The sequence below is a fragment of the Chiloscyllium punctatum genome, chromosome 5, assembly GCF_047496795.1.
Source record: "Chiloscyllium punctatum isolate Juve2018m chromosome 5, sChiPun1.3, whole genome shotgun sequence".
Classification (NCBI taxonomy): Eukaryota; Metazoa; Chordata; class Chondrichthyes; order Orectolobiformes; family Hemiscylliidae; genus Chiloscyllium; species Chiloscyllium punctatum.
The window spans coordinates 139,653,140-139,680,432 of NC_092743.1; the positions used below are offsets into that span (position 1 = coordinate 139,653,140).

At 39.1% G+C, this 27,293-nt stretch overlaps 1 protein-coding gene across 3 annotated transcripts in view; it reads left to right on the forward strand.

The window, feature by feature from the left end:
- Window positions 1-27,293, forward strand: part of mybl1 (v-myb avian myeloblastosis viral oncogene homolog-like 1) — a 65,597-nt gene that overhangs the window by 1,782 nt on the left and 36,522 nt on the right. The window contains exons 2-9 of one of the 3 annotated variants that reach the window (XM_072571509.1): window positions 7,661-7,734; window positions 16,663-16,768; window positions 17,112-17,183; window positions 19,744-19,836; window positions 22,843-23,063; window positions 25,493-25,679; window positions 25,801-25,869; window positions 26,610-26,714. In XM_072571509.1, coding sequence (XP_072427610.1) covers window positions 16,709-16,768; window positions 17,112-17,183; window positions 19,744-19,836; window positions 22,843-23,063; window positions 25,493-25,679; window positions 25,801-25,869; window positions 26,610-26,714 — 807 coding nt within the window. In that variant the 5' untranslated portion in view covers window positions 7,661-7,734; window positions 16,663-16,708. The remainder of the gene's footprint in view (window positions 1-7,660; window positions 7,735-16,662; window positions 16,769-17,111; window positions 17,184-19,743; window positions 19,837-22,842; window positions 23,064-25,492; window positions 25,680-25,800; window positions 25,870-26,609; window positions 26,715-27,293) is intronic. The other 2 variants (XM_072571508.1, XM_072571510.1) reach the window with 2 other exon arrangements.

Below are 27,293 nucleotides of genomic sequence, written 5' to 3' on the forward strand. Positions count from 1 at the left end.
AAGAATTATGCCTTAATTTTCATGCTCTTTCTTGAATTTCATAACAGAATGTAGGTTTCACTGTTAAGTTTAATCTGCCCACTCCATCAACTTGCTTTTGACCTCTTGAAGTGATTTCTGTCCTCCTGACAGTTCACACTATGAGCAAGTTGTCAACTAAATTTTGAAATTGTGCCATCCACGCAAATCTGGCATTAAATTCATTCAAGGAAAACTAGGTTTATAGCACTGGGTCTTGGGGAACCCTGTATCAATTGCTTCCAGTCTTTCAACAAACTTTGTATCCACTACTCATGGATTTAACTTTGTTGGCAAACCTGTTACATCACATTTTATGTCTTTTGGAAGTCTATGTGCACCATATTAAACGTCTAGATTAGAGTGGTGCTGGAAAAACACAGCAGGTCAGGCAACATCCGAAGAGCAGGAAAATCGGGGCTGAAGAAGGGCTTTTGCCCAAAACATCGATTTTTCTGCTCCTCAGATGTTGCCTGAACTGCCATGCTTTTCCAGCACCACTCTAATGTTGACTATAATCTTCAGCATCTGCAGTACCCACCTCCGCCTACCATATTAAATGTGTTAACCTCAATCCCTCTGTTACCTTTAACTAATTTGATTCAGTTTTAAAAAAAGATGTGAAAATTAAACACAATGCCAGAACTACTCAACCGATCAGGTAATTCTGCTTCTCTCCACGCATCTTACTTGATGATCAGGTCTTTGCAGCTTTTAATGCTTTTGACTTAGTTAAATATGATTTGCCCTTGATATATCCAGACTGATTTTCCTTAATTAATCCACACTTGAGCAAGTAACTGTTAATTTTGTCCAGAATAATAATTTGTAAAACATTTCTCAATACTGATATTAAACTGACTGGCCTGTAGTTGCTGCTTTAATCCTCACCCTCTTACTTTTAAAGAAGTGTGTAATGTTTGAACAGGTGCGTGTAGTAGTGTCCCGAGTTCAAGTCCCACCTGCTCCAGAGCTGTGTAATTACATCTCTGAACAGGCTGGTTTGAAAATATCTATAATATTTGAAATGCTTCAGTCCTCTTGGACAGTCCCATATTAAAAGAGGATTGGAAGATTATGATCAGTGCTTATGTAATTTCCATTTTTTTTTACTTCACCCAACATCCTCATGTATCTCATCCACTGAGTTATCAATTAAGTACAGCAACTATTATTAATACCTTCGTCAACTTTTAGCCCTTGAGTCTTTCAGTTCCTCTTTCAATATGGCTTGCATAAAATCTTCCCTGGTGACGATAGATGTTAGGGAATCATTAGGTAACAACGCCTTCTGTCTCCATGAATGTGTCTGGATGGGATCCATCACTCTTCTTGCTACCTTTTTATGTTAACAGCAAACCTCTTCTCATACACCCTATTCCACCTTTACACATCTGTCTGAAATTTCAGTATTTAGCTTTGATCTCATTTGTATTCTGAACTCACACCCACTTTCACTGCTTCATCTTATTTTCTCCCATCATTTGGTTGTTTGTGCCCTAACTTTCCCTTCATGAGACTTTACTTTGGCTTACGTTCAACCTTTTCTGCACGAGAGACCATTTCAGGCTCATTTATTGCTTTGTCTACCAATATCGGTGGGTTTCTAATTTACCTGTATCCGATCTCTGTTCTTTAGGAGTCCACTTACCTGAATCCTCCCACATACTTTTCCATAGTCTGTGGAGACAGTTTAATAAGTCCTTTCAAATCTGTTGATCTGAACTTTTCTACAAATTTGATAGCTTAAACTTTCTCAACTCTAATAACCTGCATGTTCTTAACTAAACTCTCTCTGCGTTTGAAATACCTTAAACCAAATTTTAGAAGTAGCTTGTTTTCTGATGTGTTTCTAGAAGAGGAACTAAACTGGTTTGTAAACTCAAAACTAGTGTCTTCTGAACTTTTTGTTTTTTTTTAAAAAAGACTTGCTCATCCTTGATTCTTCTGAAATGTAAATAAATCCAACTGCTTTGTATGTTAACTCTATATGTCATAAAACGCATATATTACATAAACATTTTTCCATTTAACACCTTGGGTTTTCAGTTATTTACTTGTAGTCACGTACTAGATTAAATCACTGTCATGGAAAGACCATGACCTTGTTTACTTTTATGAAGGATTTTGTCATTAAAAAATGCTCATATGCCATACTTTTGCAATCCAACCTAAAATAAAAGATAAATTATACATCTTTAATCATAAAGACCTTTACATTGTTATGCTCCTGTGCTATTTATTGTGTGCATCCAAATTGACATAATTAAACTGTTACTTCTCCTGATTGTGGGTAATATAAAGAAAAGCTAATGATGCTAGATGGATGGCATATGTCATATCATGTCACTTTGTATTATTCTTGCTGTGTCCAATCATCTAACTAATTCTATAGCCATGTCAGTTTAGCAACATGTATGGAGAGAAAACTAGGGTTAATGTTTCGAGTCTGATATAACTTCAGAGTTCTGACTTATCACATCAGACTCAAAATTAACTATCTTTCTGTCTTCACAGATGCAGACAGACCTGCTGATTTCCTCAACATTTTCTGTGTTTTTTTTATTTCAAATTTCTAGAGTGCACAGTATATTGCATTTATCCTGCTGTATTAATAATCTCAATTAAATCAGGTTACTTAGACATGTCTTGTCGTTTATAAAATAAATAATGGCTTTCTGATCAGTTCATACTTGTGCAAGTTCTGGTAAATTACCAATGATCTCTAATTCCGTAAGCTCTTGTCACTAGAAAATAAGTGTGTGTACATACCTTTGATTGGTCCCATAATTCCAAGGACAATTGAGGAATGCTAAACTTGACAGAGACCCATATTCCAAGAATGAATTTTAAAAATCTAGCGTGCTGAAGGCATTGTTTCAAGGTTTACCAAAACCCATCAGAGCAATTTAGCACTTTGTGATGCATATCTTCTGATCTAGTGTTGTCCGTTCTTTTCCTTTCCTCATTTTCTGTTGTTTTTCCTCAGTGTTGCTATAATTTCTTAAGTTTATTATATTTTTAATTGCTCTCAAGATACCAAGCAATCAGTGAATATTTACTTAATGTGGCAAACTGGTTGATCAGATGGTCAAGAAGGCAGACAGCACACTTGCCCTCATCAGCTGGGGCATTGAATATAAAATTTGGCAAGTTATGTTGCAGGTGTATAAAACTTTAGTTCAGCCACATTTGGAATATTACAAGCATTTCTGATTGCCATACTACCAGAATACCGTGGATGCTCTGGAGAGGGTGTAGAGAAGGTAAACCAGGATGTTGTCAGATCTGGAGGGTTTTAGTTAAGAGGAGAGGTTGGATAAACTTGGATTGTTTTCACTGGAAAGAGGGAGACTGAGGAGTGACCTGATAGAGGTCTACAAAATTGAGAGGCATAGATAAAGTGCATAGTCAGAGGCTTTTCCCTAGGTGGAAAGGTCAACTACAAGAGAGCACAGGCTCAAGTGAAGGGGGAAAGTTTAGGGGAGAAGTGCAGGGATAGGTTTTTATGCAGGGTGGTGGGTGCCTGGAATGTATTGCCAGTGGAGGTGGTGGAAGTAGGCACATTAGCAATGTTTAAGATACATGAAATGGGAGGCAATCAGAGTGATAGAAACTGCGTATGGGCCAATAAATAGCGGGTCTAGGTAAGGCTTGGTGTGCTGAAGAGCCTGTTTCTATGCTTGATTATTGCTTCAACCAAACAATGTTTGTCATATTACTCAAGTCTATCATCTGAAGTGTCTCAGAAAATTTGCTGTGCTATGTAATTTTAAACTTTGTGAAGTCACCAGATGGTGCTATGCTATATAAGTACAATCACATTTAGAGTCTTAGTGTTTTCAGTGACTGAGGAGTCGGTACTTCTCAGCCAATGTGGTGACAGTCAGTCGACAGGAATTACAGAATGTGCACAGCATGCAGTTCCTCCTCAAATTCATTGTAACAGCACCTGCAAGAAGACTCTAGATTTCTCTACCAGAAAATATCAAGACTAGTTTGACAAGAATGATCGGGAGGTCCGAGAACTACTAAGTTACAAGCACAAGGCTGAAACATCACCAAAAGCTGAAGAATGCAAGAATACAGACAAGTCCAACAAAATCCCCATAGTCTAAAGAACAGACAGAGCATGGAGAGAGCACAGGATATCCAGCAACTTGCTGATAGCCACGACACACATGGATTCTTCCATGAAGTCAGAACTAAGAAACTGTATATCAGCAGTTTACAAGGAGTAGGGGAAAGCTAATGTCTGTGGGTAGTGAAGCCAAGTCGATCGTAGGTGGGTGAAATGCCAAGCCACAGAATCAGTAAAGATGAGGGAGCTACTCCATAGAACAGCTATCAGAAGACAAGGACTGCACATGATCAGGAGCACCAATGAAGTAAAATATATTGAAATTCTTTTTTTTGAAAATTTCAAAACTTTTTGGTTCGATTACCATTATGTAGATTATTTTCCTAACCCATTTCAAAGGTTCTACATCTTACACATCATTTAATTTGTGCAACAGAACAAAATCGCATAGGATTTTTGAGTGGAGATATAATTTCTAGTTAACAACTCTGGAAAATATTAGTAACATTCCTGAAAACAATAAACCATTTTTGCATCCTGAATGGAGCAGTTATGAATTTTGATTTCTGAAAGCCTGAATATGCATTGGATAGAGATGTTTTTTGGTGTCTTTTGAAGTTGCACTTAATATAAATCATTGCTTCCACAGTAAATAATGTTTACATAGTGTTTAAACAAAAGTAATGAAGTTTGTTTCAAAGTTAGCATATTAAGTATTGATCTAGGCTTAACATAAGGTAGGCATGGTATCTTTAGGAAAGAACAAAGTTTTTTTGTTAAATTGATTGATTCATATGATGTGGGCTTCACTGGTTGGGCCGGTATGTATTGCACATCCCCAGTTGTCTTTTAAGATGTTAGTAAGGTACCTTCAATCGCTGCAGCCATAATGGTGTAGGTACTCCAACAGCACTTATTATGAGAGTTTCAGTATTTTGACCCAACTGTGATTTGTTTCTAAGTTGGGATGTTGAGGGGAACTTGCAGATGGTGCTTGAGAAACTAGCTTAAAGTATTCAATGTGTTAAGTAACGGACAATTTATATTGAAGTTTGTGCATTTGTATCTATTTGAATATTGTTTAAGTTATGACTAATGTTACTGAGGTAAGTGAGGAATGACTATGATACTGGATAGGATTGGAAACCTGAAAATGAGTGGTGGTTAAGATGTTATGTAATGTGGTCATCCAATCCAAAGACAATTTAGAGAAAACGGTCAAGGTAGATTCAAGGCTGTCATAGAATCATAGAACCCTACAGTCTATCAGCAAGCCATTCAGTCCATAGAGTCTGCACTGACCCTCTGAAGACCATCTCACCCCCCTACCCTACCCCTGTAACCCTGCGTTTCCCATGGCTAATCCATCTAGACTGCACATCCTGGACATGTAGCATGACCAATCCACCTAACTTGCACGTTTTTGACTCTGGAAGGAAATCAGAGTACCGAGTAGAAACCCATGCAGTTGCAGGGAGAATTTGCACAGTCACCTGAGGATGGAATTGAACCCAGGTCTCTGGCGCTGAGGCAATAGGGCTAACCACTGAGCCACCATGCTGCCCAAGTACTCCATTTTTAATAGTATCTTCCTTCGACACATTTATGGTAGCAGTGTGAGCCAAATACTCTTTCTCTAACAATTCTACAAAGCAGTCATGACTAGAGGTAATTTGGAACATCAGCAGGAGTATAGTGTTTTCCTTTGTTTTCAGTGCCGTAAACATTCTAATACCTAATCAGTCAGAAAATGTGTATAATTGCATGTTCACCAACACCCAGAGTCTTTCCCACTGTTTTTTCAAGTGAATGTGAGGCTCTTCCTTTTCTTTGCACTTCTTCCTCACATCCCCATCTTTCTCTCCACCACCACTCTCCCTCAGCCCTATGCAATATCTTGCATCTTCCTGATAATCATCCTCATCCAATGCACTCTATCCATCAAATGAATGTATGCTGTTACTATCCCTCTTTGGCCTGTTCTTTCCCTTATTGTGAGACAAGAGAGTACTAAATATGGAGAAAACAAAAGGTGATTGGGTTTTTCACAGAGATAGTAACTGACAACTGGAGAGTTAGAAACCGGAAGATCAGTGGTGTCTCAAATGTCTTTGATCTTCTGAACTGTGGACACCTCACCATCTGTTAGCAGAATCCTATCTATGCCACACACATGTGACATAATGCTTGCTCATTTTTGCTTGATTTTAACAGCAAGTGAGGTTGGATGTAAAAGTTAGGACTGTTATCCTCGGAGAAAACTTTGAAAAGAGATTTGATAGAGGTATTCAAAGCCATGAGGTGTCTGTTCAGAGCACTCCTAAAAGGATCAAGTAAGAAAGGACACAGATTTAAAGTAATTGGCAAAAGAGGCAAAGGTGATAGGAGGAAAAAATGTCGGTGTGAAGTATTTTCTTTTATTTTAATTCTTGGGATGTGGGCATCACCGCTGGTCCAGCATTTATTGTCCGTCCATAATTGCTTTTGAACTGACTGGCTTGTTAGAGTCATTTCAGAGGCTAGTTGTGGGTGGAGTTATGTCAATACCTAAAAGGGCATCAAAATGGTAACAGGGTTGACATTAGATTATCTTTTAATTTCATATTTCTATTGAATTCAGGTTTTACCATTTACAAAAGTGAGATTCAGAGCCATTTTCCCAGCAAACTAGACCAGTCCTCTGGATTACTAGGCCAGTGACATTACCACCATCTTGCCTCGTTAAGATGCTGCGAGTTTGCTGGCCTCATGCCTTGGCCTTTTTTACCATCCTCCACCCCCTGGTGCTTCCCCACTCTTCCCGAGCTCACTTCCCTCCTGTGTGCCCTCTCACTACCTGTTATGCTCGTATCCAAACTACACCTTCTTCTCAAGTGGGTAGTCTTCTGATTCCCAACTGTGTGTGTGCACCCCTACCATGTGATCTTCCCACACGTGCCTACCTTCCACCTTTCCTACATGTCCATACTCATCATTCCCTCCTCTTGTTCATGCACACCCCTCCCACCCCCATCTCTGCTGCAGTCTTCTCCTCCTTCCATCCCTGGTGCACTGGCACGACTCCACATATCCTCTCTGCCCTCTCCTCCCTTGCCCAGGAACTTGCTCCCTCAATGGCTCCCACCCCTCTCATTTCTTTGTATACCACTCTTCTTCCCTTCGTCCCTCAAGCAAATGTTGCTTTCACTTCTCCTCCTCTCCCTTCTGCCTATATTCACACCTGCTTCCCCCCTCCCACACATGGGCCCTTTGGCTCCGTCCTTCCTGCCCACGCTTCATTTCCTTTCCTCCTACGCCATGTGTGCAACCACTGCCCTCTATATGTACAACGCTGATACCTCCCCATGCACTTACAGGTTGCGTAATCCAGCCCCATGAGTGCACACTGTTCTTACTTCCTCAGGCATGCCTGCCCACTTGTGCACGCACGCATGTTTACTGATTCCTTCATGAATGAACAGGTGCTTGCTCATTGCCTCCCACTTGCATCAGTGTTCCCTGACCCATCGCCATCCCATGAGGCATGCTGTCCCTAACAGTCTTCCCTCTCTCCTCCCACAGACTCGCTGCCATTCTCAGGCCTCAGACCGAATGAAGGCCAGGATATTTGCACAGTGAACCTGTCAGCAGCAAATGTGAGTGTGAAATGGCCTTTAATTGGTGGAGCATCACTTTGCAAAATTTTCCACATGACCTCACTTGGAAGCTTTCACAGTCTTGTAGCATTCCTTGGTGGGGCAGTCTGGACCAATAGGACTGTTTGTCCCTGCTGGACAAGCCTGGTACAGAGCAATGACAAATTCTTAAGGAGTTATTTTATAATGCTGAGCAAGGAAATAGGCCCTTCAAAATGGATTTATTATCCCTTTAGCTAACTAAAGAACTTAACAATAGTATGAATTTGAAATAAATGATGTACAGTAGAAAATTGGAGTATGAGGGAAAACTAGCAAACAAGTGCATAAAAACGAAAAGAGTAGCTGAATGGATGTTAGTCCCTTAGAAGATGAAACGAGGGGATTATAATAATAATGTATTTTGTATCAATTTCGCTGTAGAAGATACCCAAGATATCCTTAGTAATAGAAAATCAATAAGCAACAGGGGAGCAGGCATTTTAAAACAATGATCACTGGAAAATAAGTACTTGGAAAAACTAATGGAACTAAAGGCTGAAAAGTCGTCTGGACCTGACAGTCTGAACTTGTGACCTTAAGATAAATTATTGCAGTGTGTGTTATTGTATTAGTTGTAACTTTCCTAAATTCTGTAGATCTGTGAAAGTTCCATTGGATTGGAAACTGCAAATATAGCATCATTATATTTAGTAGTGACAATACATTTGGATCGGCTCAGGCTTGGAGGGCCGAAGGGCCTGTTCCTGGGCTGTAAACTTTCTTTGTTCTTTGATTTTCTTGAATAATACAACAAACAGAATGCAGGAAACTACAAGTCACTTATCCTGACATCAGTTATCAGGAAAATGCTAGAATCAATTATTAAGGAAGTGATTATCAAATTATTTATCAATAACTAAAATTAAGGAAATAACAAGATGTTTAGAAAATCATAATGCAATACAGCAAAATCAGCATGATATTCTGAAAGTGGAATATCATTTGACCAATTTCATCCTTGAGGATGTGTTATGAGCAAGGTGGAAAATCAATAGATGTACTGTATTAGGATTTCCAAAAGGCATTTCATGTCATGTCATACCTTGCCTATGGCACAACAAAAATTCATGGTGTTGGGGATAATTTAGTACAGATAGAGAATTGACATTTGGAATAAATGGGACATTTTCAGATAGGAGAAAGTGAGGACTGCAGATGCTAGAGATCAGAGTCGAAGACTGTGGTGCTGGAAAAGCAGGAGAGTCGGCATTTCAAGCATAAGCTCTTCATCAGGAATTTTCCTGATGAAGAGTTTATCGCTCAACATGTTGATGCTTCTGCTCCTCTGATGCCTGACCGGCTGTGCTTTTCCAGCACCACACTCATTTTCAGGTAGGCAAATCTCATGCTGTTCCAGAGGGTTCAGTACTTGGACCTTATCTACTTATAATCTACATTGATGACTTGGTGAAGGCACTGATTGTATTTTAGCCAAATTTGCTGCTGATACAAAGATGCATAGGAAAGCAAGTCGTGAGGGGGCTAAAAATGATCCAGTTAGGGATAATAAGTAGTATCAATGAATAGTCGAAAATTTTGTCATATTAGGAAGATATGATCTTATCCACTTTTGCAGGAAAAATAGAAATATTCTTTAAATGAAAAAGACTGCATAATTTTGTAGTATCAACAGATCTGGGTGTCCCTGTGAAAGAATTTCAAAAGGATAGCGTGTAAGTGCAGCAAGTAATTAGGAAGGCAATTGGATTGTTTGCTCTTTTTTGCAAGAGGGAATCTTGCTCCAACTTGATAGGATGTTGGTGAAACTGCACTTGGAGTATTGTGTGCAAGTTTGGTGAGATTATTTGTATTAAGGCAGTTCAGAGAAAGTTCATCGGAATGACTCCGGGGATGAAGGGATGTCTTTTTTTTTGGCTTTTGAAGCAGATTCAGCCTGTGCACATTAGAGTTTAGAAGACTGAAAGGTGATCTAATGATGATTCTGAGGGAATTGACAGTAGGTGATAACTAGTTGTTCCCTCATGAGAAGTTCAAAGGTCACAGGGAAATAAGCAGGAAAGTAGAAGTCAAGCCACAGTCAAAATCAGCCATGATACACAGCTTTCAGGGCAAATCGACCTATTCCTGCTCCTATTTAGCCATGAAACTATGTTTATATTTTAACCAGGAAAGCAGCGCCACAACTGTCAAAATTGTCCTAATTACAATTGTCATCCCAATCCCACCTCAGTCTAAACAAAATGCTCAGAGACACAGTAAAGTTTTACCTCCTTCATCTTTATTCCAGGCCCTGGAGGGAGAGACAACAATTGCCCTGTCCACAAAGATGTGAATTCTCAGTCTTCTCTAAAACAGCAGATTCGTAATGAATCATTTTACAGGGCAGATTCGTAATGAATCATTTTACAGGGCAGAGCATCCAGATAAGGCAACATGCATATTGACTGGGTGACCATTACAATCAGCGAGTGTCAGTAGTAAAGATTAAATCATCTGCTATTGCACAATGAATGATCTTAACCTTAACTGGCTTCACATAATTAATACTTTTCAACCTTGTTAAACTGACCTTACATACTGAATGATTCCAATATTATTAAATAGTTCTACATAATTAATGCTTTTCCACCTTGTTAACCCATTATCCTTGCCTCCAGCACCCCATTGTTAACTGCACATTCTTATCTGATCTGAATCATGCTCAGCTGAACCTGCTGTTTCACAAAACTCAGAACTTAACTCTTTCCCTACTTGCTTATACCCAATACACATTCTCACAATGACCTAGCCAGACTACTGATGAGCAAGCTTTGTGGGGCTAACAGGAACAGGAGTGGTCCTGTAGAGTTAGCAAGTGCAGTTCAAATCAACCATGCCTGGCCTTTTCCCACTTTTTTACCTTGGAACAAAGACAGCAACCTGCAGACTTGCTGAATTTCTGCCGTTTGCAGCAGACTGCCTGGCTGCAGTATAGGGCATTGGTTAGGCCACTTTTGGAATACTGTGTGCAATTCTGGTCTCCCTCCTATCGGAAGGGTGTTGTGAAACTTGAAAGGGTTCAGAAAAGACTTACAAGGATGGTGCCAGGGTTGGAAGGTTTGAGCTATAGGGAGAGATTGAATAGGCTGGGCTGTTTTCCCTTGAGTGTCAGAGGCTGAAGGGGTGACCTTAGAGAGGTTTGTAAAAGCATGAGGGGCATGGATAGACCAGGTCTTTCCCTGGGGTGGGGGGTCCAGAACTAGATTTAAGATGAGAGGGGAAAGATTTAAAAGGGAGCTGCGGGGCGTCTTTGTCACGCAGAGCTTGACGCATGTATGGAATCAGCTGGCAGAGGAAGTGGTGGGGGCTGGGACAATTACAGCATTTAAAAGGCACCTGGATGTGTATATAATTAGGAAGGGTTTAGAGGGATATGGGTCGAGTGCTGTCAAATGGGACTAGATTAATTTCGGATATCTGGTCGGCATGGACAAGTTAGATTGAAGGGTGTGTTTCCATGATGTACATATGTTAATGATCCCTGCCTACTGAAATTTGGTTAGCCTCCTGTTCTTGGATGTGCTGGATACTTGCACTGCTTGTTTGGAAGACACTGCTACTTGTAGAAAAAATGTTTCAATGTCACAATGTGGAAATTGTAACCTCATTTTCAGTGTATAGCATTAATACAGAGGCTGGCAGTTACTTTTATCAAATGTTTAATTTTTATAATAATTTGGAAAATTTGGATTTTCTTTGAAGACAAGTAATGTGCGAAAAATAAAGAATTTTTTCTTCTCACTTTTTAGGATGAAAAGTGCTTCGTGCCATGTTATTCAGTGTTGCCAGGTTTTTTGGCAGACAGCATGCATCCTGTTTAGTTGAAGTATGTAAGTGAACAGGCTATGCTTAGAGAATGCATTCTGTAATACAAATAGTTATGTGATGACTTATTTTCGAAACTTACCACATAAATGGGTAATGAAATCTGTTCTTATCATTGAAATATTCGCCAGATTTTTCTGACATGGAAGATGGCAAATAACTTATTTCACTTTTGGGATTATTAGGAAGCCTCCTTGCGTAATGTCTATATGGGAAATTTTAATATCTGATAGTTAGTTTAACCTTGCCAAGATTGTTCTATAATTCTCTAATCCAGTGAGAATATATGGCTATACGCTTTGGACTTTAAGAAGGTAGCTCACTACCACTTACCAGGGGATGAGCAACAAGTGCTGACCCAATCAGTGATGCCCAGTTCACATGAAGAAATTCCTGTGAGGTCTTTTCCTGACAGGCATCCAGCTTAAAGTAGTGACTGATATGTCCAAGAACTCCAGAGCCATAGTCACTCCCTGGCAATGAGACATGCTTGGTGTTAGTTGGATCCCTGCTGGAGCTAAGACTGGAAGATGAAAATGCCTCACTGTAAAAGGCAAGTATAATGGCACTCTGATAGCTGACTCTGAAGAGGCAGTACTAAAGTCAAGGGCTGTTCACCAGCGTCTGTGAAGTTGTTTTCATAAGAATGCAGTGTAAATCTGTCAGTGGTGGTGTATTTGCTGCACTGCTATCCAGAAAGTCTGGGTTTTTTTTATCTTTTCCTCACAATTAGCATAAACTGCAATAACAGTAGCCATTTTGAACTTTAGATGGTATACAGTATTTAGTAAGTTGGATCAAATTCTATAATAAGGATTGTTGAAAAATAAATTAAAAATAAAATATGCCATGCATACATGTGGGTTTTTATAAACAAACAAGGCCTGGGCTGATGCTGAAGTGGCTGAGACTGTTCCAGCAATACTATTGAAGACATGTGCTCAGACCTAGCCATGCCTCTGTCGGAGCTGTTCCAATAGAGCTACAACACTGGCATCTATCCAACAATGGTAAATTACCCAGATTTGTCCTGTGCACAGAAAACAGAACAAATCTGATACCTCAGACTTCTAAAACGACCAGAAAGTAGTAGAAAGGTCATTGCAATGATTCAATGCAAGCAGATGGCATGAAATTTGAAACCATCATAGTCAGAAAACAACACTTGCAAGCTTAGGTACTGCACACATTATTGATTATTGCAGTCCAGATGTACGAAACAAATAAATTGTGTGACAAGTGCAGTCTATCGCACCCATCGCAAAGCTTTCCTGCATTCCAGGCAAGGCATTCCACTTACAAGAACATTGAATAGCAGATTTTGTACTGGTAGGATATTTACTGTCGTACCAATCTTGGTTTTGAGCGTGTATTTGCCAATTTACTTTGGGCAAGTAATGTTGAATGAGGCAAAAGCTTCCAGTTGGTTGACTTTATCCATTATTCATAATGTGGAAAGCCTGATCATCTGGTTGGAAGTTGCTCCACTCTGGGTTTTGACTTGGGTCTAAAGGTGCAACTACAGCCTGCTACAGGGTACAACCAAACATAAGACTGACACGGTGGTATCATAGTAGCAGCATGGAATGCACCGCAGACCTATATAAAGATATGCTGATACATACAATTCACAGAAAAGAAATCCAGACCCAAGTCAAAACCCAGAGTGGAGCAACTTCCAACCAGATGATCATGCTTTCCACCAATTGGAAACTTTTGCCACATTCAACATTACTTGCCCAAATTAAATTGGCAAATGCATGCTCAAAACCAAGATTGGTATGACAGTAAATATCCTACCAGTACAAATTCTGGCAAATGTGCAGCAACGCTATTGGAACTCATAGATAAAACCGATAATTGTCTACAATGTGTGATCAATTTCTTGAATTGTTAGTGTACCGATGTAATGCAGTCATGGCAATTTGGCATGAAAATAACATACTTTAACTGGTAGTCAGAAGTGGATCAACAGAGGCAGGACAACCAAGTCACAATCTCATCTTGGTGATCGTCTATTAGATCACTAGGTGGCAGCAGAAGAGACTAAGGATACATGCATTTCATTTATCCAGGATTGTACCTGAAACCTTCCAGGTATGCCAAAGGAAATTTCAAAGGTAACGCTTTATTGTACCTCAGAGATGCAGTATACAAGAAATCTTTAACTGTGAGGCAAGTCACAGATACTAGCCACAGTAATATGGAGAACCTCCACAAGTTGTGAGATTCCATCAGTTCCTGATTCCAAAGTAGCGACTGACCTATTTACCATAAATGGGGACGACATAATTTTAGACATTGATTATCTCTCCACATTTCCAGTCTTCAGACAGGTAAGGAGCACTTCAGTCACGTCTATGGCAGCCAATTCAGTCTGTTTGGTGCACCTAAAGAAATAACTTCTGACAATGCACCTCAGCATAATAAAGACCTTTTCGGGAATACGTGCACTGGATGGGGTGTAAATCATGGGCTCTCCCTATTAAAATTGTTATCCTTGATCAAGCAGCAAATGGTTTATATTGTTAAATCACTTTTTATTGAAGTGTAGGACAGTTAAACCAAGACTTGCGTTGTCCCATTACACCTCAGAGCTACACCTCTGGATGTAGAGTTACTTTCATCGGCAGAGATCCTGTTCAGAGGATAAGTGAAAGCATCACTTATTCAAGTTCTCTTGAGGTGCAGGACATCCTGCTCAATGAAGGGAGGTTGGTGCATGACTGGCAGGCAATGCAGAACAACTTCAACTTTGCATAGGACAATACGTCAGTGTGACATACCCTATAATGGGGGCATAGTTATTTGCAGAGGTTTCTCATATGCATAGAGTGGTCAGGTCATACAAAGTCTCTATCAAACAGCAATGGAAGAACAGTAGCCACCTAAGGGAAGTGTACAATATACTGATCTGTGCATTGAGATCGCACAAGAACACACCCAGCTGATGATAATGTGATGGAATATCAGGACATTGAACAATCTACTGGTAAAACATCTGCAAGCCAAGAAGGTTACACAATCTGGAGGAGTTGTCAGAGCAATGAAATGATTTATGAACTGAGATTCCTGTACTTGTAAATTTTGCTATCTCTAACTCTAATTTTGCTATTACCCAATGGTTGTATTTCCACCTATAGCATACAACAACTATCTTTTTTGTAGGGGGGTTGGGAGTGGATGTTGTGTTATCACCTTTGAATGGTATCTCTTAAGAGCTCAACATGCAAATAAGACAAGTGCCCAGATGTTATCATGTGCCCACCGATCTTTTACGCTGTGTAGGGTAGACTGCGCCTGGAGATTGCTGTGTATTTTTAAAAATATATAATATGGAAACAGAATGGGGGTGAAAAAAGTATTCCCTGAATGGTGTGAACAGCCATTATTCCCTGGGGTTACAAGTTGGAGCCTTCATTTCTCATAATGTGTATTAATGACTTGGTAGAAGGAATAAGGAGTTGCTTATCCAAGTTTGTCAGTAACACTAATTTGGAGGCACAACAAGTTGTGTAGATTGGAACTAGGAATTCCAAAGGGATATATTTTGATTCCAAAGTTAAAATTATGACATGGAGTTCAACATGAAGAAGAAAAACAAATTAGCATATGCTCTTAATGGAAAGGAATTGAGAACCATGCAGGAGCAGAGTTTTAGTTGTCCTAGCGGACAAATTGCAAAGCTAATAAAGGCTGACATTAATTTCAAGAAGGCTGGAATACAAATGTGTTATGCTCTAGTTATGCTGTTGTGTCCTCATCTATTTGATTAGATTCCCTACGGTGTGGAAACAGGCCCTTCAGCCCAACAAGTAGACACTGACCCTCCAAAGAGTGACCGTCCCAGACCCATTTCCCTCTGACTAATGCACCAAACGTTATGGGCAACTTAATATGGCCAATTCACCTGACCTGCACATCTTTGGACTTTGGGAGGAAACCCACGCAGACACTGGGAGAATGTGCAAACTCCACACAGACATTCAACCAAAGCTGGAATCGAACCTGGGATGCTGGTGCTGTGAGGCAGCAGTGCTAACCACTGGGCCACCGTGCTTCTTAACTGCCTCATCTTGTCACCTTTCCAGTTACCTTCCCGGCAGCTCAGAAAGATGATTAGTTTTCTGTTAGGATGACCTGACTGGTGGGTTGGGAGTTGGGGAAGTGCTTCATTTATCCCAATGTGAAGGTTATCGGAGGCACAGACGGCAGGTGGGGGGGGGGGGGGGGGGGTCTCTGACTCTGCGACAAGGGGAAAAAAAATGCTTTTTTTGTCACTTACTCCTTTTGTAAGCTTTGATTAGCCTCCAGATTGCAGCTTCTGGCAATCTAGCATCCCAGTGTTGGGGCCTATGGTAGAGAAATATACCTAAATTCTGCCTGTCAACTATAACAAGTCGATTGCTGCTCAGTAGGTTAGCTTCCACTTAGTATGGCTGTCCCTGCACAGTTTCAAAAGTGGAAAATTGCGCCCTAAGAAACTTTATTTACAATCTACTACTAACAGTTCAGTTCTTTCTGTGCCTCACATAAGTGAATTATCTAGGCATCTGAAGTAAGCAATGTTAGGAAAGAATTTTGTGCATAATGTGGATAATTTGAATGAAGCATTTGTTTTCTTGAGTAGATTATATTGATTTCTTGTTTCCGAGTTTGTCCTATTTGAATTGTATTTGCCTGGAGGTTAGAAAGACTTCACAGTTTGCATTGTTTATGGATAAAACCTAAATTAACACATTTAGTATCAGTGAGTTAAGATATTTGCAAATTAATAGAGTCAGGGATGTAAACACTATACCTGGCTTTAAGGCACACACTTGCGTGGCTTAGACAAAAATCTTGAACGATTTTGTGTTAAAACTTTTTATGAAGACCTTTTTTTTTGAAGACCTTTTTTTATTCACATTTTTCTTCTTTTGTAAATACAGTTTTTGGGATGGAAGGTGAAACTGAGTACTTTTAATTTTAATTATTGTTAATATGCACCTGAATAGGCTTGAATGTTCTAATAACAATGTGTAAAATAATAATGCAAGAACATCTATCTTTTGAAAACAGTGAAGATGATGATGATGAACATCTGTTCCAAGATCGTGACTATGATATGCCTCAACAGAAAGGTACAAAGAAGCTCTGTAACAAAGTTAAATGGATACCTGATGAGGTAAATCTGAATGGTCCTTTCAGAATATGAGCACTGTACCTTCTTTTACGATATCCCATTTAACTCACTCAATGCTAAATATGATGGTCATGTTTAATTATAGGATCAAACTTCCAATAGAAATAATTTAATTGTTCAAATCTAATTTTACAGTAAAGATAAATCGTTGAGGTACTAAAAGTTTTAATGTGATAATCATTTGTATTTTCATGGTTGAGCCAATTAATGGATGTTTTTGGCCAAATAAGTTAAAATGTTTGACTGTTAGTTTCAGTTAAGACCTTTTGCAGTTTTAATCAACTAACATGAATGCTGTATATTTTCTCTTGTTTGTACTATACAGGATGAGAAGTTAAAGAAGTTGGTAGAGGAACATGGTACAGAAGATTGGAATTTCATTGCTAGTCATTTTCTTGTAAGTGGGAGAAAAAGATATTTTATGTTTTCTGCATTGAAAACTGCATACTTCTGATTGGTGAAGCCAGTTGTTAAAGATGAAATGACGTCTCCATTGATACTTAATGCACAAATCTAATTCCTCAAAACTCTAAGGAAAGTTGACAGTGAGCTGTTGTTTTCATGAGGCTAGCAGCAATTAAAGTTATCCAACTCATGGTTTAATCCTTCCTTCCCAGAACTTGGGTAATTTGCACACTCGTAATGGTGTATTAAATTCGCCTTTAGTTTGACAAGAAATTATGACCATTCTTATACGTATGAAGGTGTTCAATTTGGGAGCACACACTTCAGATACCTTCTTAACCTGCTCACAAATGGTGATGTTTGGAGGACTCTTAGATATGTGAGGTCAAATTTCATTGTGAAACTAGTGCAAAGATTGGAAGCAACATCAGATCTTGTTTGTGCTGCAGCTAGTGCAATGGTTAACTGATGAGCAGTTTTATGGACTTGACAGTGCTGTTTCGGGGCTAGGAATGCTTTCTGAAAGAATTATCGAATGTCTGAGGAACTTAAATTGTTTTAACAATCAAGGGCAGGTGAATTGTCAGTGAAGAGTCATCGCAAATTGGAGGGCAGTGTCGACGTCAAAAGGAAGATCGGTACTAGGAGTAGCTGAAATTGTACGAAAACTGATGATAAAATTGTAGAAGACACTAGCTGTACTTCACCAGCAGTATTCTGTACTATTCTGGTTGCCACATCTTAGGAAGGATGTGAACGCCTTAGTGCAAAAGATCATTCTGAGAATGGTTCCGGGGAAGAAAATCCTCAGTCATGGAGAAATTGGGATTTTTTTTTTTGTTAGAAAGGCAAGGATGAGAGGAGATTTGATCGAAGTTTTCAAAATCATGAGCAAGTTTGACAGAGTAGATAGAGAGAGCTGGAACAAGAATGAGAGGTCCCTAAAGGTAATTTGCAAAAGGAAGCAAATGCAATGAGAGAAACTATTGTTTCAAACCACAAATAGTTAAGGCCTAGAACGCACAGTCTGGAAGTGGGTGTTCAATTGAGGCATTTGAGAAGAGTATTAGAAGATCACTTAAAGAGAAACAATATTCAGGATTGTGGGGAGAAAAGGTAGGAGAACGGCACAAAGTTATGATGCTCATTCAGAAATCTTGTGCAGGCATGATGGTCACATGGCCTTCTCTTAGCCTTTAACATTCCTGTGATCCTGTAAAGTACTTCATTTTTCTTTCAAAAAGCTATGTTTAGAGTTAATTTTCTGAGGCAGCTAGTGGTTGCTGCGTCATGGGTTACACTCACTGTTGAAGCAAAGACCTGACTTGGATATTGGTAATGAACATAAGGTTGATTTTTGATTCGAATGGTGGATGCCTCTCCCTGGTCCTTTCCCAATATGATGGGCAGTACACATCTGGCTGTGCCTGCCATTTTGTTTTAATCCCCAAAATCAACAGCAAAAACAGGTTGTAAGCACAAGAGAGAATCAGGAAGGATCTCTGTCCTGCCTGGGTTGGAGGAGAAGTCTAGAACTAAGGAAAACTTTGTCGGAGTTAAATATTCATAGGAGCTTAACAGAAACATTACAAAACAAAACATGACCACGAAAGTAAAACGAGAGTTCTATAAAAAGGGATAATCAAAATTCTTAACTGACGTGTTAGACTTCTGCAGCAATAAAATATTTCTGCTGTTTGGCAGATTTCCAACATTGGCATTTCAGAAATCTACCATTTTAAACATGCATTCCTATGTTTGGGTTGTTAGAAAACTTTTAAAAAAAGAGTTGTAGCTCTTTTGTCAGTCATTTTCAGACCTCAGCTGTAATTGGGGGAACAGTCAGTTCGGGAGTAATAGAGGTGCTCCTCCAATCTCTGATTCTGTTCCTGGTACTGGTAGCATTGGCTCCTCCAGTTACAGGTTCCCTGCCACCTGCTCTTACTGCTCTACTAGAGAGACAATCTGTACCTGAATGGGTAGGAGGAGGAAAGAGAGAGGGAAACTGATTGCATGAGCTGGAGCAGTTTTTCTGGCTTGTTCTGCTGCCAGCATCCAGGAGATTTTTGGCTATATTACCACCAATGAATCGAGCTTTTCTGTTCCAGTAAACTTTTAAAAAGTGAAATTTTGTCCTTTGGTTCCTTTCATAAGTATGGTTTGGGGATTCCTTTCTTTTTAGATTATTGGTTTATATGGGCATTGTTAAAGTAGGTTTTCTGTGGTACCTTCAAAAAGAAAAGTGAGAGAGAGAGATTGAGATCTGCTGGCATCAGAAGATGTTGTCACCAATATTAGTAGTAGAGATGCACTGGGCACCAGAAATAGCGAAGGGTTCTGGGACTGCAGAGGATGACCGAGATGGGGAGGAAGAAGCCATGAAGGCAACAATTCCACAAGAGTTCCGCGAGTATGTTGTTGAATTCCATTATGCTTTAGTGAATTGGATTTCTAGCTGCAAAACATTGAGGAAACCTCTTGGTTAATGAAACTTCTAATTCGGCACATTTCTCAGACAATATTGCTAATCAAGGACTTTTGAAATATTGCAGAACCGAACAGATGTTCAATGCCAGCATAGGTGGCAAAAAGTTTTGAATCCAGAGCTAATAAAAGGACCATGGACTAAGGAGGAAGATCAAAAGGTAAGATAATAACCCAAAACGTTTTTACAAAATACTGTTAGTAATGATAAACTTAAGGCTTTTAAAAAAAATATTAAAATCTGATTCTTTATTATAAACATGTTTATATCTATTCTATTGAATTGAATGGAAACCAAGCACACAAAATTGAAATAGAGTTGTACAGCACAGAAATAGACCCTTTGGTCCAACTCCTCCATGCTGACTAGATATCCTAAATTAATCTAGTTCCACTTGCTAGCATTTGGCTCAAATCCCTCTAAACCCTTCCTATTAATGTACCCATCCAGATGCCTTTTAAATGTTGTACAGCTCATTCCACACACCACCGCTCCTTGTGTGAAAACGTTGCTCCATAGCTCCCTTTTAAATCTTTCCCTCTCACCTTAAACCTATACCCTTGAGTTTTGGGCTCCCCTACCCTGGGAAAAAATTCTTGGTAAGAAAAAGAACCCTATCCATGATTTTATAAACCCTCTATAAGGTCACCCCTCAGCCTACGATGCTCCAGGGAAAATAGCCCCAACCTATTCAGCCTGAGGGATTACTTTACAGAGGTTTAGAAAATCATAGAGGATGTAGATAGGGTGAATACCCAATGTCTTTTTCCCCAGGGAGGCAGAGTCCAAAACTAGAGGGCCGAGCTTTACAGTGAAAGGGGAAAGAAGTAAAAAGGACCTGAGGAGTAACTGTTTCATGCAGACGTGCAGTTCATACTCAATGGTCTGACCACTGAAGGCAAGTGTGCCTCATGCAACCTTTCACACCCTGCCCACCTGCGACTCTACTTTCCAAGAGCTATGCACCTGCTCCCCAAGGTCTCTTTGTTCAGCAACAGTCACCATGACCCTACCATTGAGTGTATAGGTCCTGTCCTCGTTTGCCTTGTCAAAATGCAACACTTCACATTTATCTAAATTAAATTCCATCTCCCACTCGGCCCATCTAATCACAGTCCTGTTGTACTCTGAGATAACCACTTTTACTGTCCAATGCACCACCTATTTTGATGCAAACTTACTAACCATACCTCCTATATTCACATCCAAATCATTTATATAAATGACAAAAAGCAGTGGACAATTGATCTTGTGGCACACTACTGGTCTTGGCTCTCCAGTATGAAAAGCAACTCTCTACCATCACACTCTGTCTCTTACCTTCAAGCCAATTTTGTATCCAATTTGCTAGCTCTCCTCAATCACATGTGATCTGGCCTTACTAACCACGTGGAACCTTTTCAACCTCTTTGCGTAAGTCCATATAGATGACATCCACTACTCTGCCTGCATCAATCTTCTTTGTAACCTCTTTGCAAAAAACTCAGTTGGGTTAGTGAGACAAAATTTCCTATGCACAAAGCCATGTTGACTGTCCCTAACCAGTCCTTGCCTTTCCAAATGCATGTAAATCCTATCCCTTAGGATCCCCTCCAATAACCTACCCAGCACTAATGTAAGACTCACCGATCTATAGTTCCCTGGATTTTCGTTACAACCATTCATAAATAATTTCATATTAGCCAACCTCTAGCTTCCGGCACCTCACCCCTAGCCGTCACTGATACAAATATGTCAGCGAGGGGCCCCAGCAATCTCTTCCCTGGTTTCTCACAAGGTTCTCTGAAGCACCCCATCAGGTCTGGTGGTTTATCTACCTTTGTGTATTTTAAGACCTTCATCAGTTTCTATTCTGTATATGAACAATTTTCATATTTCCTCCATGTTCTGTAGTTTCCATGTCCTTCTCTGTAAATACTGATCAAAATGTTTATATAGAATCTCATCCATCTCCTGTGGTTCTGCACATAGATGGCCATGTTGATCTTTAAGGGGACCTGTTCTCTCCCTAGTTACTCTTTTACCCTTATTATACTTATAGAATCTCTTTGGATTCTCCTTCACTCTATTTGCCAAAGATATCTCGTATTCCATTTTTGCCCTTCTGATTTCCCTCTTAAGAATACTCATTCTGCCCTTTTGGTGTTCTAGAGATTCACTCAATCCTAGCTATCTACACCTGATATATGCCTCCTCCTTTGTCTTGACCAGACCCTCAATTTCTCTAGTCATCCAGCATTCCTCATGCCTTCCAGCCTTGCCCTTTACACGAACATACTGTCTCCGAACTCTCGTTATTACATTGTAAGAGGCTGAGAATTGTTGAGTCCCTACAGTGTGGAAGCATTCAGCCTATCGAGTCCACACTGACCCTCCGAAGAGCATCTCCCACACCTTATCCCTGTAATCCTGCATTTCCCATGACTAATTCTCCTAGCCTGTGCACCCCCTGGACACTGTGGGCAATTTAGCATGGCCAATCCACTTGGCCTGCACATCTTTGGACTGTGGGAGAAAACCAGAGTACCTGGAGGAAACTCACACAGACATGCAGAGAACATGCAAGCTACACACAGACAGACACTGACACACAAACCTAGGGTTCCTGGCATGTGAGGCAGCACTGAGCTCACCACTGAGTCAACGTGCTGCCCAAATGGTGGATGATTAATTTAAAAAAAAGTATAACAGCTTGCACAACCAATTTCAAAACGCCAACAACTGCTGAAAGCTAAACTTAACCCTGACGTCACCCATCCATGCTGCTTCTATTATTCTAACTTTTTTAAAAAACTAAACCCTAGGCCCTCTCAAACTGTGTTTAGTTTAATTTATTGGTTTTGTAGAGTCAGCTCACCATCTCTGTCTTAAAACCTATGTCAAAAAAAGGTCAAAATACACCTCTTAAAATCATACATTACTGTGTAGTGAAAGCAGAAAATTTTGAAAATACTCAACAGATCAGGCAGTGCCTGTGAAGACAGAGTTCACATTTTGAGTTGGCAACCAATCATTAGGTTGACCTCCTCCAATTACTTTTGCACAAGTACTAGGATTTTTGCAAGGACTAATTGGCTTTTTTTAACATTTAGTGAATGACATAAGGAATCAGATACTTGTGAAGTGTTCAAAGTTTTGAATTGATTTTCTCTGCCATCTCACATAGGTAATTGAGTTAGTTCAGAAATATGGTCCAAAGCGATGGTCTCTAATTGCCAAATACCTGAAAGGCAGGATTGGTAAACAATGCCGGGAAAGATGGCACAATCATTTAAATCCCGAAGTTAAAAAATCATCTTGGACAGAAGAGGAAGACAAGATCATTTATGAAGCACATAAGCGTTTGGGAAATCGCTGGGCTGAGATTGCAAAGTTACTTCCTGGAAGGTATGTTTAATCTACATTTTACAATTTTTAAATTCCTTATTTTGGCAGAATTTAATGAAATTATTTTTCTTTTTACATTGGTGATGTAAATGAGCTGAAGAATGCAATATTTTTGACTGGAATCAAATACTTATAGAATATTTTTGACAAGGTAGAAGTTTTACTTCAGCTTCTCTCTCTCTTTGGTTTACTGTTGAAGCTCTTATTGTTTGTTTTTATTTCTTGCCAATTTACTTTTATTATCAATTTAATTCTAGCTTTATAGGCTTTTTAGTCATCTGCTGCTGGGTCCTAAAGTATTCCCAATCCTTTGGCCTACCATGCATTTTTGCTACTTCATACATTAGTTTTGGTTCGGATACTTTGAAATATCTGCTCAATTGTCTGCCACTGATCAGCCACTGACTTTCCCCTTTAGTCTATTCTTTTAGCCTGTTTTGGACAACTCTTCCTTCATACCTCTGTAATGGCCTCTATTTTAGTTGAGAACATTGATTTGAGATCAGAGTTAATCTTCCTCAAACTGCTTTTGAAATTGTGCGATGTTGTATACACTATTGCCTGGAGAATCCTTAACTACAAGATCTCTTAATAGTTCTACCACATTATATCTCATTGTACATTAGTGGATCTAAAATATCCTGTTCCTGGTTAACTTCTGCAATATATTCTCTAAGAAGCAATCCCTGAGACTAGAAATTTGACTTTGACGCCACCCTTGCACATATGAATTGTCCAGTCAATATGCAGATAAAAATCACCTATGACCATTGTTATGCTCTTCTTACATTATTTGCTGACTTATACTTTATCCTACAGTGTGGCAACTCTTTGGGAGTCTGTGCATGATTCTCACCCATCATGTCTTTCCCTTGGCATTTTTGATTCTACATTGAGATCTATTGTGCCTGTATCATCATTCACCAGAGCACTCATGGACATCTTTTATTAACAAAGACACCCACCTCCTTTTTCTTTTTACCTATTCTTCTGGGATATTAAATACCTTTTTGAATATTAAGTTACCAGTCTTGGTGACCATGTAACCATGTCCCTGTGTTAGTCATCAAGTTACATTTATTTATTTCATTTGGTTCTGTCAAGTATCTTGCTACAAATTCTATGTGCATTCAGGTCAAGGGCCTTAAGCTTTGATTTTTTTATAACCATTATTACTACCTCTCGCCCTAATGTCTGCTGCAATCTTCTGCATATATTTTCTACCCCTTCAATCACACTTTGATTATTGCTTCTGTCTTTACTACTACTGCTCTCTGTTTATTTTTGAATTATTTTTAAACACCTTCAATTGAAACCTTCTGTCTCACCTTCCCCACCCATGGAGCAGGAGTAGGCAATTCAGCCCTTCGAGCCAGCTCCACCATTCAATAAAAATCATATTGAATGGAAACTGGCTGATCATCCAACTCAGTCCCCATGTTTCTCCTTTCTCCCCATGCCATCTGATTGCTTTAGCCCTAACAGCTATATCTAACTTTCTCTTGAAAACATTTATTGTGTTGGCCTCAACTGCTTTCTATGGCAGAGAATTCCACATGTGTCCCATCTCATCCCTTCCTTACCTCAACTAACTAAATTCTACCATTTGTTTGCAATCTCACCTGCTGGCCAAGTTGTTTAAGAGACTGCAGCATGTTTAAATGAGACCCTTCTGATTACATCATCATGACCTTTTCTTAGAATCATAACATTTTTACAGCACAGTCAGTAGCCTTTCACCCATCATGTCCCTGGCTGTTGTTCACTGAGTTTTCCGTATGCTGCCGTGCTTGCCCCGCCTTCTAAAAATGCTCGTGGCCTAAAGCACGAGTATCATTTCAACAAATGACTGCTAGTTAATAGCTTGTGCAGAATACCTGCAATAAAGTGATTCATCATGCAAATCAACCTTCCATCCACTGGCTCCATCTACTCTTCTCTTCTCGTTGCCTTGAGAAGGCAGCCAACATAATCAAAGACACCCCCTCCCCCACCCTGGTTATACTCTCATCTGCCCTCTTCTGTTAGGCAGAAGATACAGAAATTAAACACACGTATGAACAGATTCAAGAACATCTTCTTCCTTGCTGTTATTAGACTTCTGAATGGAGTTCTCAAATTTTAAATTTAATGTTGACCTCGTTCTTTGTGCACTCTCTCTATAACTGTAACATTGTATTCCTCATTCTGTTCTGTTACCCTTATGCACTTTGTATAGTATGATCTGCATGCAAAACAAAACTTTTCACTATACTTAGGTACCTGTGACAACAATAAATCACAAACACCTTATGAACTATCATTTTAAAAGTATTTAGGATTAATGCTTAAAAATCATTCCCAAGAAGATCATTATATTTTAAAGTTTTTTTGCCCCCCCACATTGAATGTTTTGTTCAGTATCACAAGTTCAGCTTTGTATTGTGTAGGACAGATAATTCAATCAAGAACCATTGGAATTCTACAATGCGAAGGAAAGTTGAGCAGGAAGGATACCTGCAGGAAGCACCCAAATGTGACTTGCTTCCAAGCATCCAGCAACAGAAAATAGCATCTCGGACACCTCTGAACACAGTGCAGTTCCAGAACCAGTTTTTCATTCCTGTGTCTACACAAGTAAATTTAATTTTAAAAACTTGAGCAATTAATCTATTCAAATTAAATGGTATTATTTAATGCTGGCTATAATTTTGATTCTTGAATAGACTTGAAATTGAGATAAATTGTCTTTGTTAAGGCCCTTAGACACCAGTACTTAGGTACAGAAGAATCTTGCACAGAAAATACCACAACAGGTTTTACTCAAGTAAGAAACTGACTTTTTTCTTTCATGTGATCTAAATGAGGTTCAAGAATACATACTTTTGGAGCTGTCTGGTTCTTAGTTTGTGTACTTCTGTTGGTATTCAGGCATTGTCAAAACATATTCTATGATTTAACCTTAGACATTTTAAAAAAATATATTTCTGTTCTGTTTGTCATGTAACAATGCATTGTGCTTTATCTATTCAAATTGTATCCTGTTCTGTATTGGTTATCCATGATAACTCATGCTATGTTTATGAATTCAGAAAAATGTATTTTCAAAGCTCACTTTTTCTACTTTAATATAAGTAACTTACTGAGGATACTAGAGATCTGAAATAAGAACAAAAAGTGCTGGAAAAACTCAGCATCTGCTTTAATTTACACTTCTATCAACCTGGAACATTTTGCGATTTCTGAGTTCTTTTAATGATCAAAATAATTTGCATCTGGACAAAGTTGCTGTTGCTGTTTTGTTGAGCGGGGCACTGAGGCTGTCCAATAATTGAAATAAATGTACACAGTAAAAAATATTTTATTGCCATTTGATTAGTTAATCATGTTAAAAAATCGTATTAATCTGTGATACCAGAATTTAACAGGTGTGTTATCATTGATAACCTTGCAATAGTTCATGCACTTGAATGAAAGAGTAAACCTCATATCTTCGTGTCTCTTTTCCTGTCACTCCTTGTTTTGTTCTTTTCCTTTTTTTGTTCTCCTGTTACATGTTCATTTCAGCAACCATATGTTGATGACGATCCTGATAAAGAACAAAGAATAAGGGAACTTGAACTCCTCCTAATGTCAGCCGAGAGTGAAGTCAGAAGAAAACGAGCAGGAGCTGTAAGGATTCTGTGCACTGACAACTTTTAGATTGCTTAGCTTTTTCATCTTAGACTTGCCATTCCATCTCTGCTTTTTCTTATTTTAGCTTTTCATTGTGCTGCTATGATTCCACTAACATCTAGAGTCATATTTTAGAAATTAGCATACTTCGAAAAATAGCGTATTTATGCCATAATGCAGTTAGAAGCTTTTTGTTTTGATGAATATACATCCTTTAGGATTTATGCTTTATGATTCAGTGCAGGTTTCTTTAACTGAAGTGGCTTAATTTTTCTAAAATTATTTGAATTGAAATTGAGAGTTCCTATTGACTTGTATTGCTTGAAAACAGTATGTTTTTTAATTATACAAGGCTCAGTCCAATTTCTTGGTTATGCCGATGCTGAGAAAAATGCATGTTTGGAGGTTAAGGTAATTTGTTCTTGAGCTCTGGAAGTTAACTTTTTAATTTGAGAATGGAGGAAGGGTACCACAACACCATCTTTAAAATATAACTAAGCATCCATATTGAAATTTGATGTGGTGAAACCTGAGACCGAATACAATTTTTAAAAAAAATACAGAATCATAGAATAG